At 47.3% G+C, this 14009-nt stretch overlaps 1 protein-coding gene across 1 annotated transcript in view; it reads right to left on the bottom strand.

The window, feature by feature from the left end:
* The window catches only part of LOC139055694 (focadhesin), a 307088-nt gene that overhangs the window by 30691 nt on the left and 262388 nt on the right, over nt 1–14009 (bottom strand). Inside the window, exons 31-32 of the mRNA XM_070533225.1 lie at nt 11524–11639; nt 349–480 (exon numbers count right to left, since the gene is read on the bottom strand). Of these exons, the coding sequence (XP_070389326.1) occupies nt 349–480; nt 11524–11639 (248 nt within the window). The remainder of the gene's footprint in view (nt 1–348; nt 481–11523; nt 11640–14009) is intronic.

Raw genomic sequence — 14009 nt, forward strand, 5'->3', positions numbered from 1 at the left:
AGCATGACTGCTGATGATTTACCTTCATCATCACCGCTGTCCTGCTTTTTAAACAATCAATGCGCCTGTGTATCAGATGGATTAAGAAAATTATTTCCTGGGCCTCGTGACAGAGGTAGGGATGTCATATGAGTGACAAACACCCTGCTGCTCTACTCAAAGCAGTTCAGACTTACAGTGACTCTTTGACTACCGTATACCGGCCCTCAATTGATTTGCTGCTTTATCCCAGCTTTTTTTTTTGGTGCTCCTGTCACATTTTCTCAATTGTCTCTGCCTAGAGTAGCAAGCTCTGTATGCTGCTCGTCTGAAACGTTTGGCTTACGTTGCCGTCCAGCTGACACCCACCTGAAGAACAACAAGTCCCCCTGGCTTGAGGGCCCGGGCAGTGGCCAGCTCCAAGAAAGGCCCCAACTTGCTGCTGGGCGCCGACTTCACCACCGTGGGCAACCCACACAGCAGACGCTCCACACACGAGCCCTGTACACACAGACCACTGTGATCATAACCACGCAGAGCTCGTATTCGAGACTATGGATGCACATAAGAAACTGGTGAAAAAGTGCTTCTGTGAAAAGTGCTATGTCACTTGTAAGATACATATAACACCAAGTCTAAAGGTTGTCTTTCCCATAGCTCAGGAGCGCTTGCTGATCAGGCCTGATGCCTTCTTGAGCCTTTCGTCTGTTTATGTGCTTTCTCTCTCTCTCTCTCTCTCTGCCTGTATGTCTGTCTGTCTGTGTGTGCCCGCACACACGTGCGTGTGCATGTGCCTTCAATCTTTCCATCTGAAGGAACTGTGCCATGGCAGACACAATTATAAAAATGTGTTACTGCTTTGAACAAGCAGAAAAAGTGCAGCATCACATGAGCGTTTGACAAGCTGCTTAGCACTGCCACGACATCTTCGTGTGAAGACCTGCAGAGACTAAACAAGCTGCCAGGAGACCTGACATGCATCATTCGCCATTAGCTGGTGGCCATGTCTCTAGCTACAGTTCGTTCAGACCTCCAGGATAGTGCGTGCTCCATCTCACTTACACAAGCAGTCATTTGTCTGGAGATGGGAAGCTTGGGCCTTCCGTCCACATTAGCAATGGCCATCAGGTTCCTCCAGCTACTTGATCCCAGATGAAGAGTTTTCTTCAGTCCCATTGCAACCTAACTGACCGGCAAAACAGCAGTCGACAGGCCCCTGTTTCCACTGATTATATATTGAACATGTTGGTCATCACTGCCATAGCCGCTGATTGTCGCATAATTAATGGTGTTTCTCAAGCTGCTAATGTCAAGTACCAGGCACTTGATCGTTCCTCACCTCACACGCTGTCTGAGAACCCAAAAGCCTAAGCAGCTCTGGCAAGGTACAGCCAAAGGTTGTCGGTCCTGTTCTCCTCACATTCACTGCTCTTCATCCTGAAACTAATTGCTACACCTCAGAAAAGTATGTAGTACACCTCTTGGGTTGGGGGTGATGCTGCATCTATGACTTGGCCAACAAATTCTCTGTTGTCACTGTCTAGTGGAAGTTATGAGCACTGTTTCTCGCTGAAGGCTCAGGAAGGTTCTGACACCTGCCATGAAGTGTACAGTGAGGACCACTGACAGCAGCACTTCCCGCATTATCAAAAGGTGCACAGTATGCGTGACCATTGCTGGCCACTACACCACTGTTTTGTTTATCGTCCTCTAGTGCTGCCCAGTTGACCTTATTCTCGGCCTCAACTTTGTTTCAAAAGCACTCCAGGGAGAATGACTGTTCCACAGCTGCAGTACAGCTATTTGCCATTTCCTATCTATGCAGCTTCCAGTGCACCACTCTGTTCACGTTCTATCAAGTTTGCCCAAACGTCCCCACAGGCCACTACAAATGTTCTCTTGATGAGCTGTCCTCTTGATCCTGATGGCAAATACATCATATCCCCGCTTGTTGACATATTTTTTTGTGCAATATTGTGCACCCAGACACTGGCATCCGAATCCTGAAGAACTGTGAGTGCCTACCCATCCCTGATTCTGGACTTTTGATGTACATGCTTTCCCAGAGCGTTACCCTGGTGCACATCACCCTTTCAGAAAAATGACAGATTTCTTCCTTGGACTCTGACGGCCTCTGTGGCATGCTCTGCCATCCCCTTATTTGTCACCTGCTGATGACAGTTGTAAGATAACTGCTCCCTGTCTTTCTTCTGAGCAAACTGGAACTCTTTGTCACCTCCTGCTTTCACATGGATACATTTTATTTAGATGACTGCCCTCTTGAACAGACGTCAGTAGTCGCCCATTCTAGCCCCATTCATAGAAGATCCTCTTGCACCTTCATAGTGGACTGATCTATCATACAGAGAGAGGTCAACAAGATGATGGACAAGAACATCATGGAGCCTTCGAGTAGTCTGTGCACATTCCCGGTCATATCGGTGAAAAAGTAAAGACAATCCCTGCCACTTCTGCATTGACTATTGCCACCTTCACAAAACAATAAAAGATGATGTCTAACTACTGCCTTGCATAGGTGATGCATCTGTCTTCACAGAGCCCAATATTTCTCCTCAACTGACCTCTGTTTGTGCTATTGCCAGATTGGCATAGACATGATGAACCCTGAGAAAACTGCCCTCGTAACACCAGGCAGTCTTTACCAATACCAAGTAATGCCCTTTGGCTGCTACCCTTTGGCCTCAGCTACATTCAAGGAGATGATGGACTCTTCTGCACGATTTGAAGTAGTCAACATGCCTTTGTTACCTCGATAATGTGAGTGTGTGTTTCAGGGAGTCACCTTCAGCACCTCAGAAACGTCCCTGCTGGCTTTCGTGGTGCTGGTCCTCAGGTGAATTCATACAACTGCCGTTTCTGCCGCCATTAAATTAATATTCTACCTCATCTCATCAACTTTGCAGAAATCCAACCTCACCAAGATAAAGTTTGCGCTAAGTGAAATTTTCCTGTTCTACTACTTTCAGCAAAGATTTTCACACTATTACAGGCTTGTTTTTCTATTTCCGTCGCTTTGTTTAAAATTTTGCCAACATGGCTCGTCTGCTCACTGACTTTCTCAAGAAGGATGCTCCTTTTTCTGGAGGGTCACAGCAAGCCTCTACCCTTACCAAGTGGATTACAATTTGGCCAATTCTGTTTCATTTTGACCCTCTGCACCTACTGAAGTAGGCACTGGCATGAGTGGTCACTGCATTGGTACCGTTCTTGCTAAGTGTAAATGGGACTGCATCACTGGTTATGCCAACTGTCTTCTCTCTGCATACAAGCGTAATTACTCAATCGGTGGCCATGAGTGTCTTTTGCACGTTTGGGCAGTCAGTATACTTTGACTATACCTGTTCAACCACAGTGCCTGTGTGATAACCGACCACCCCGCCCCCTGTCGGCTCTCCTCTTTGAAAGACCCAACCTTGCTCATTGGGCACTGCACCTACAGGAATACAGTAGTTCCATCACATATAAATCTGGGTGCTTGGATCAGGACATTAACTTCCTGTCTCATCTCCACCAGACATGCTGACATCTGCATTCTCTCTCTCTCTCTCTCTCCGACGATAACATCCTTCATGATCTTAAGCCCAGGATACATGGAGCGGTCTTTCACAGCGAACATCGCGCGGCAAAAATGGACGCGGTGGGGCAACGCCGGTGGTTCGCTGGCTTTGCTTACATGCAGCGACAAACGAGCGGACGCTGCCGCGCGCTCGCCGCATATCTCTCAGTGTTGCCAGACTTTACAAATGAGTTTCTGGATAAGAAAAAAAAGAATAAGTAGGGTTTTTATTGTATTATTTGTTGTTACTGACTAAAAAACTTAGAAAAAGTTTCATAGAGGCACTTACGAACGATTTCTACACATTTCATTGAGCTGCAAGCATTTTAGCGGGCTTGCTTTGCGCCGTCTGGCTACATCGAGTGAGCGGTTGCACCGCAGAGTGCAGGCGTTGCAGGAGGTTTTGTGGTTCTCCAACAGCCACGTTTACTTTGTATAAAAATAAATTGTAGTGATTCATGTTTACTTCAGTTTAAGTTCCTATTTTAAAGCCTCTTCCAAGAACTTGCGTTTAGTACTGCAGCCGGAGAGGATAGAATTATCTATATTTGGCGTGAAATGAACCTGTCACCGGCTCTCGTTCTTGGTGCCCCAGGCATTGCGTGCGGCGCCTGGGCCTACCAATATGCAAACAGCCACGAGACCAGGCATGGTCGGCTTCTAACTATAATGTGTCGTTCCTCTTTTTCCTCGAGGCATTGAAAACTGTACCGCATTTGTAATTATCTGTTTAGTGAGCATGTCACTTAAGTTTGTAGACGAAAAATAAGTATACACAAATTCATACTCTTCCCCTAATGCTCTCAAACATACAATATTCGGCTGTAACGATCGGTGGTATCACTTTCACGTGCACAGAGACCAAAAGTATGCGGCCAAACAAGCACGAATGCCCACATTCTGTAGCTCCAGCACGGCCGCGCGACGGACGCCCCCACGGAGGCACCAGCTATAAAGGAAAAATACAAAAAACGTTCTGCGGCTGCCGGCAGTCGGTGGGAGATCGACCGGCGCGATGCCTGGTGAGCACGAGAGGCACTCCCGCCACTTTCGCTAGCATCAATCGCCGGATGTCGGTTTTTCTGATCGGTCTGGATAGCCGGCGGGAGCCAAATTTTTGGATGCCAAGGGGCGAGCGTTCGACGCCGGGAGTTTTTCGGCGCCTGGACGCCGCGGTTTTTCGCTCCATGTATCCCAGGCTTTACTGCCCACACCCACTGACCCTGCATGATAGGACTTGATATTGTTACGGCGATGTTGGGAGTATAGAAGATTGTATTTACAATATATATACAAAATGAGTCAGAGTAGTTAAGATTGCTGACCACCAACAACATGCAGCAGCCAGCGTCTCGCGATCTTCTTCTTCCTCTCTTCTTTCCCTCCTTCCGTAACAGGACCCCCGGGTGGTGAAGCACCATCTCGGCGCATGGTAGGCGAAGAATTGCGAGCGAAGCATGGCTTCAGCTGCGAAACGTGGACGACGTCAACAGGCGTCGGACTTGAGGATGCATCAAACTGTAGCGTCGAAATCTCGTAATTTACGCCGTTAACTTAACGTAGGACTTCATAAGGCCCTGTGTAGCGAAAGAGAACTTTGTGGGACAGGTCAACCTAGCGACATGGTGACCAAAGAAGCACCCAAACACCTGGTGAGAACTTAACATTGCAATGACACCGGTCAAAACGCTCTTTTTGTATATGCTGTGAGACTAATAAACGAGATTGGGTGACTTGACACGCCATGTAAGCATGATGGATGACTTCACCACCGTACTCAGAGGGAGGATGGTGTAAAACGGCAATGTGTGGTCACGACCATACAAAAGATAAAAGGGTGAATATCCTGTGGTGTCATGTCGGGACGAGTTATACATGAACTTCACGTAGGCCAGCGTGGCGTCCCAATCGCGGTGATCGTTGGAGACGTACATCGACAGCATCTCCGTGATAGTCCGGTTGAGACATTCTGTAAGACCGTGCGTTTGTAGGTGGTAGGCAGTGAGCAACTTGTGCTCAGTGGAACAAGAGTGGAGGAGGTCGTCCACAACTATAGAAAACAACGAGCGGCCGCGATCTGTAAGTAACTGTCGAGGTGCACCGTGTTGGAGAATGACGTCGTGAAGGAGAACATCGGTGACGTCAGTTGCACAACTAGTCGGCAACGCCTTTGTTATCACGTAGCCTGTCGGGTAATCAGTAGCGACTGCAATCCACTTGTTCCCTCTAGTCGAGGTCGGAAAAGTGCCAAGCAGGTGCCGACAGATGCCAGGGGAAGTTTCTTCCGGCGCTGACACAATTCGCAAGTTGTGACATAATGAAGCATAGAGCGGTAGAGACCTGGCCAGAAGAACCAGCGTCGTACGCGGTCGTATGTACGCAAAACTCCAAGGTGCATCGTGAAGTTGTTCAAGGACGGGTCGCAGATAACAAGGAAGGACAAGCAGCAACTCAGGGCCGTCAGGGTTGATATTGCGTCGGTAAAGGATGCCGTTGTGCAGAATGAACATACAGCATGTGGTATCAGTGCTGCCAAATTGCACTCCGGCGATGATGGACTGTAAGTATTCGTCACATTGTTGTTCAGCGCGCATGTGGTTCATGTCAGTAAAAGCCATCACGCAGGCCACTGGATCATGCGTAGCAGGATCAGGGGGATCTACAGAGTGACGAGAGAGGCAGGCAGTGTCCTTGTGCAGATGTCCAGACATAGTTGACAACAAACGAAAATTCCTGGAGTCGCAAAGCCCAGCGACCAAGCCATCCTGTCGGGTCTCAGAGGGAAGACAGCCAGCAGAGTGCGTGGTGGTCTGCAATGACCAAAAATGTGCGGCCGAACAAATATGGCCGGAACTTGGCGACAGCTCAAACTAAAACCAAGCACTCCCGCTCAGTGATTTCTCTAGGCAGGTGACAGCAGGCAGCTGGCGTAAGCTATCGCGCACTCAGTACCATTCTGTTGGGTGAGAACAGCGCCGAGGCCATGGCCGCAGTGTGGACTTCAGTCGATGCATATGGATCAAAGTGGGCAAGTATGGGAGGGGTGGTCAGAAATCCGATGAGAGCGGCAAATGCGTGAGCCTGCTCCGGGCCCCATGAGAATATTGTGTTCTTCTTTAGAATGTTGGCGAAGGCTTTGACGAAACAGCGAAAGTAAGAACACAGGCCGATGAAGCAGCGCATGTCAGAAGCAGAACGTGGCACAGGGAAACTGCGTAAGGCGCGAACACTTTCCGGATCTGGTTGGACAACGGATGCTTCAACGAGGTGTCCCAACCCAGTAATCTAATGGCGCTCGAATTGACACTTTGTGAAGTTCAGCTTATTTCGGAAGAACGCGAGAATGGCAGCGAGTCAGGTAAGGTGGCTGCCGAACATGGGAGAAAAAAATATAACGTTGTCAAGGAAACAGAGACAGGTGGTCCATTTGTAGCCTTGCAGAAAGAGTCCATCATACGTTCTAATGTTGCAGGAGCATTGCATATGTCAAAGGGCATGACTTTGAACTGATATAAGCTATCCGGCGGGATGAAGGTCGCGTTCTCGCGGTCCATTTCATTAACTGAAATCTGTCAGTAGCCGGATCGAAGATCGATGGATGAGAAGTACAGTGAAATCTCGGTACAACGAACTTCAGGGGACCGCGGGAAAATGTTCGTTATTCTGAAAGGTCGTTATAGTGAAAGCCCAAAAATTAGCCATAACAATAGCATTTCAGTAACGCAAGCGTCCTACCTTTGAAACGGTACCTCCTTGAACTCGTTTCTCACACAATGCACACGTGATCGTCAGACAAGGCACATTTATTTGAAATAGTCCGTGATCGTCTTCTGACGGGTGCAGCACAGACTCTGCAGCACGAACGATCCCAGACCGTCCGCATTCTTATGCACGCCTTCGGCCGCTGTGCCGCGTTTGGCTATAAATATGCGGAGTTTTCGCAAGCAGTCCAACGCATCTGTGGCCGACACGGACTCGTCGCGGTCTTCGGGTGCTGCCGTAACGTGCAGCAAGATTCTTGCTGGTGCTTAAAGATTTTCTCCTTATCTTTGAGAATCGTGGCGATCGTCGACCGCACCACTCCACGTTCTTTAGCCACGACGGTTTGTTTCTTCCCGTCTTCTATCTCGCGAAAAATCTCTACTCTCTCGCTCAAAGAAAACTGCTTTCGCTTCTTCGCCGTGCTTAGAGTTGTTGAGCTCATGGCAACGCGAACGCCGGCACGCACTTCTAACACAATAATATAACCAGAAGAAAAACAAGATGGACAGGCCTGATACGGGTGACAGCGCGCGAACAACTGAGAAAACAAGCAAGAAAAACGTGGTGCGTCGTCACCTCCGCAACAGGAAAAAAAAAAAGGCCCACTTCAGCGTTATTTACTACTTTTTTTTTTTCTTCTGCCGCACCGTCTCAGGTTTTACGAGCCCATGCTCCCCGCCTCTCCACTCACAAAACCTGGTGCGTCGTTGCCTCCGCAACGGAGAAGGAAAAAAAAAAAAAAGTCTCCGCCCGCATCTTTCTCCTTCCGCGCCATCTCAGGTTTTTGCGGGAAGCAAGTTGCAAGGCGGCCCGCTCTTCGCGCTGCGTCGTCTGCTAGCTTAGAGCTCCGACTGCCGTGACGGATACACGGAAATCTAAGAATCCTCGCATTTCGGGATATGAGTTCGTAGTACTGAGGTGTTGTTAAGATGACACGGAAATTAAATAACGATCGTTATTCTGAAATGTTCGTTATTCTGAAGTTCGTAGTAGTGAAATATTTTTACATTGAAACTATAAGCAGTCGGCACGGGATTTCATAAAAGTTCGTTAATCTGAAATGTTCGTTAATGTGGTGTTCGTTGTAACGGGGTTTGACTGTATTTAGCTCTGTGCAAGCAGTCCAAGGCATCATCGATACGTGGTAGTGGGTAGACGTCTTTTTTCATTATCTTGTTTAAGTGGCGATAATCGACATAAAAACGCCAGGTACCATCTTTCTTTTTCACAAGGACGACAGGTGAAGCCCAAGGAATGGCTGATGGCTCGATGACCCCTTTGCGGAGCATTTTGTCCACTTATGACTGGATGACTCGACGTTAAGCATGCGATACATGATAGGGACGCCGACGGATAGGATTCGTGTCTCCAGTTTTAATATGGTGCTGAACAACAGATGTTTGGCCTAAAGGCCTGTTGCCGAAATCAAAGATGTCACTGTACGATTCAAGCAGGAGGCATATGTCCATGGCCTGTGCAGAGGTGAGGTCAGGTGCAATAATTTTTGTGGTCGTTCATTAAGGAACCAGAGCTGTAAGCTGCAATTGGCGCTAATAAACCACTCTCGGCATTCAGACTCTCAATGTCAATTTCGGAACTACTAGAAACGCTGGCCAAGAACATGCCGGCCAGAATCACTTGAGTGCACAAGCTGAAATTCAGAAGCGGTAGAACCACGTTGTTATTAGTAACCGTGACCAGTGTTTGCGGAACAGAAATGTTCTGGTAAAGCACGTCGATGATGGGGCAAAGCACATATTCACTGTCAGGAACCTGTGGCTGGGCAGTCAAAGTGATGTAAGTAACTGCCTCTGGTGACAGACGCACATCGTGAAGCGAGCACAAGTGCGGTGGGGCGGTGCTCGGAACATTGGAGAGTTGAGGCAGTTCTAACTGGAGAATGCCGGTCGCGCCGTCAATGAGAACAGAATGAGTGGATAAAAAGTCCAATCCAAGGATAACGTCGTGAGGGCAGTTGTCAAGCACAGCAAAAAGAGAACAGAAGCAGGGCGGCCGGCTATACTTAAACGCGCAGTACATATTCCAAGAACAACCAGCACACCGCCGTCGGCCACATGAAGCACTCAGGCAGCTGCCGGGGTGAGGACCTTTTTTAAACGTCTACGTAGGCTAGCACTCATCACAGACACGCTGGCTCCAGTGTTGACGAGTGCTTGGACAGGTACACCGTCTATTTTAACGTCAATTACACTTCTTCTTGTGGGCACAGACAGAGGACTTGCTGCAGTAGTAGACAATGCAGCACTACCTCTGAGGGCTGTATTTCTTAGTTTTCCGAAAGGGTGCGGCATAAGGCCACAGGGGACGAAGACGACGGGGCTGTGGCGAACGGACACATGGTCATCGTGTTTGCGGTGAACGAGATTGATGTCCACGTGGCGATAGTGAGCGGCTGTACCACATGTTTCGAGCAGAGATGACGGCGCTGTTAGACTCGGCAGTGGGCGAACCATTGTGGGTATTTCCATCAAAATGGCTCAAGTTGGTCGGCATGTGAGGTGTTGAGGGCCACGAGTTGCAACAGTATAGGGCGACATGACCAATGGGGCGACAGGTGAAACATACCAGCTGGTTGTCTGCAGTTCTCCACTCCGTCGAATTGCGATAAGGTGAAGAGAAGCATCAGGGTGGAGCGAAAATAGTAGAAGGGCGTTCGTTAGCTCTAGGATTGGTGACAGCACACATATTGTAAACCAATGTTTTCAAGTTCCTGGTGAACGATGGCTTGTACGAGGGGAACAGAGAAAGGGTTAGCATTGGGGCTACGCGAACAGAAAGCTGAGGGTGCCATCGCATCCAGTTCACATCGAACAATTCGCACCACGTCTTCTGAGGGCGATGCATGCGGCTGTGCGGTTGATCTTAGTTCATCTTAGATCTTAGATTCACATGTCGACGTTGCGGCGTACAGGAAGTCTGGCGAATGGTTGCAAGACGTGTTGGCTTTTGGCCTGCTCGAATTGTTGGCATTCTTTAATGGTAGCATCAAGTGTAGAGCAGCTTTTGTACATGAGCAGATTAAAGGCGTTGTCAACAATGTCCTTAAGCACGTGCCCGACCTTCTCAGCTTCTGTCATGTCGTGATCAGCTTTACGACAAAGTGCCAGCACATCCTGGATGTGGGAGACATAGGAATCTGTAGGGGATTGGGCATGGGAGGCCAGTTCCTACTTTGCAGCAATTTTACCGCCGGTTGGTTTGCCAAACAACTCTCAATTTCTCTTTGCATTGGTACCAGCTGGTCATCTCCTCTTCGTGATTTTCGTACCATACCTTTGCCGTGCCTCTTAGGTAGAACAACAGGTTAGCTAGCATAAGCGTAGGGTCCCATTTGTTGATTCCACTCTTGCATTCGTACATGGCCACCCACTCTTCAACGTCGGCACGATCGGCCCCGCAGAAAGTTCCAGGATCCTTCGGTTGCACAACGAAAACCGAAGGTGACAGCGACGTAGCATGCGACGGTGACGTAGGAGGCGACGACAATGTTGATCCCGAGTGCTCACGGTCATTCATGGTGCGGACGGTGATGGGACGTCCACTGCGGAGCACTGTTTCCAGCCATGGTACCCCGCACCTCTACCAATGTGTTACGGGGATGTTGAGAGTACAGAAGATTGTATTTACAATGTATATGCAAAATGAGTCAGAGTATTCAAGATGGCTGACCACCAACAACACGCAGCCGCCAGCATCCCGCGATCTTCTTCTTCCTCTCTTCTTTCACCCTTCCGTAACAATATTATTGGCCCCGAGCTGGTCATACCATGGCACTTTCAACTCAACTTACTCAAGAAATTCTATGACTGTCCTACCTGAACATCTGGGTCTAACTCGCACATACGACCACAGGGCTGTGCTATAGTCATGCATAAACGCTACTATGGGTAGAGTAGAGCGTTTGTTCATGCATAAGTAAACACATATGGCTCTAACCTAATCTGCCTAATTATCCTGTCTGAAACAGCACAGCCATGGACACAAGCAACAGGTTATACGGACTTGATTTCACTTATGCGTATTTGTTTATGCATGAATAAGCACTCTATTCTACTAATAGCATAATTCTGTATATAACCTCAAGGCATACATTTAGAATAGACAGAGCTAGAAAGGTACCATAATCATGCAAATGTCCCCAAAAAATAAATATGTGTTCGTGAAAGGTGCCAAGCAGTGCTCACCGGCAGTGAATGCAGCAGAGGTGGTGAAGCGCACGCTACCAGCAAAGCAGCCATGGCTGGTGACGAAGGTGCACCTCGCAGTGCCACACCCAGCACCAGATCTGGCAGCCCTGTCTCTGCACATAAGAGGGGAACCATAAGCGCAATGTTGATTTCAAACCTTAGGTGGTGCAGATATGTTAGGCTCTTAAAAATGAAAATGTTTTCGTTAGAAATGAAGTCAAAGCGAACAGTGATTTATGTTGAATAATTTCAAAGCGAATAGCTTGAATAGTTGTGGGACTTGCATAAAGACTTTAAATTAAAGGCAGATGTTGACAAATCTAAGAAAAGGTGGTTCTTAGCTTGCAAAAAGGTAAATGGCTCATCTCTGGAGCTGGTTTATTTTCAAAGTGCTGTTACTCAGATATTTTCTTGCAAAAATGCAAGTGCAACATTTTTACAACCCTAGCTGTACAGAAAAATTGTTTACAGGCTCTTGTTCCCTGTTGTAGTTAAGTATTAAAATTTTGTGCTGATCAAGGCCGTGGGGGTGTGCTGCATTTGCCCGTTGTCATAATTCTGTGAAGTGTAACCATGACTGCGTGACGCTAGAAGTTGATGCTCTGCTGCACAAAATTCAGCTTCATGCTGTACATATACATGCAAGCTTATTGCGTTCCATCCTGCAAGTGCACAGACAAAAAACAAACAAGAAATTAACAGTAAAATTGAGGTGCAGCTATATGCCAATTTTGGCTAGAGGTATGGCTTCACAGCAGCACTACTTTCATTTTGAGGTGTGGTTTCACGGCAGTGCAGCTGGCACTGCCGTGAAACAACCTTTAGGGCAAAGTTTTCTGCCATCAGCATCATTGCAGGGGTGGGAAACAGAGCAGCTGGCCAAAGATATGATGTGGACTTTGTGCATCCGCAAATGGAGACTGTTTTTGCAAAGATTTGGGCATTGTACGGAATTATTACCGAGGGCTATAGTGCAGATTTCTTTCTTTTCTTTCTGGGATGTTGCAACTGGGGTTGCAGCTTATATGCCAGTAAATGGGTATATTGGTTCTCTATTGAATAGTTCGGAAACATTGAATTCAGGCCGAAGCAAATATCGACTAGCATAATTTTCTAATGAATATTAAGATATGTCGAATTTTCGCACACTCCTTAGATAATAATTCGAGTACTTGGAGTTCAAGACAAACTACAATAGACTTTCATTATTTGACTCTGGCTAATTTAGTTTTTTGGGTAATTCAACCCCAAGCGAAAGTCATTGCTGGCACCCATACATTTTTGTGGGACAAGACTACCATCATTTCGACTCTGTAATATGGCCCTCAGTGGATAAGCTGAATGAAATGCAGTAACCCTTTACTGTGAGCTGCCATTTTTGCTTGGAAATCTTCCTATCACGGGCCACAAATAGGTGTTTTTGGCAGGAAACAATGAGTCTTTGACACCTTCACTGTCCCCTGGCACTGTTAAGACAGATGCCACAGCCATTCGGGTCACAATTGGGGTCATCATTAGGGTCGGAAACATATGCATGCTGACCATCTGATACTATGGTTACTTTTTATGCGTCTTCCTTTCCGAACATTTATTCAAAGAGCTAATCTCTTAGACAACAATGCAGCTCTGAAAGGCAATGCTACAGTACCAGCCGAAGGAGTGCAGACCAGCCCATTGCGGTTTTTTCATGCGCGGATGGACAATCGCCAAAACATAGCATACATGAATCCAGTTATGATGCCATACCTGCTGTGGTGCAACACGTATGTCACAAACGTTGGCTATATATGACTTCTACAACAGTTACGTTGATTTTAATCCGCTAAAATAGCTTTGCTCACGACGAATAGTTCATGGTATAATATCGAATTTTTGCATTTCTTCACAGAAACGCTCGGCAGCAAACGGGGACTTAACTAATACTGGAGTTTAGATTCTACAATCACCACTTACTTCTTTAACTACTTGTCAACATTAGGTGATTCTTCCCGTGTTTACTTTAAGCGGTGGAAATTTGAAGTAAAGTCAATGAAGGCTTACAGCTATTTACAGAATACAAATAGGAATGTACCAATATATATTTCCTTTTCCGTGATACACGTTCAACTCACTTGAGAAATTTACTGGTGCTTGTTGCTTGAGGAATATACATGACGAATCTGTTTGGCGAACTGACACAGGCTGCTCGGCCCAATTGTTTTAGTGAAGTATGCCTGTTGGACCGCATGGCTGCAGCCAGAAAGAAGTCGAAGCGTCAATCATTAGTAGTACGGGACATATTGAAGATATCGAAATTCCCCGCTGGAGCGTCAGAAATCAAGTGAAAGTATATGCAAGGCTTGTAGTGCTTTCTTTATAAATGTTTGCGATTGGAGTGGAGCAAACTTTATTTAGCCTGCAGTTGGGCAAGGTTCTCTTTTATGTACTGTTAGGTATGGCCGGACGCCAAGGGCCTTACCTCCTCCCCCTCACCTTCTCTTGGT

Source organism: Dermacentor albipictus, chromosome 2 (assembly GCF_038994185.2).
Source record: "Dermacentor albipictus isolate Rhodes 1998 colony chromosome 2, USDA_Dalb.pri_finalv2, whole genome shotgun sequence".
NCBI classification, from domain to species: domain Eukaryota; kingdom Metazoa; phylum Arthropoda; class Arachnida; order Ixodida; family Ixodidae; genus Dermacentor; species Dermacentor albipictus.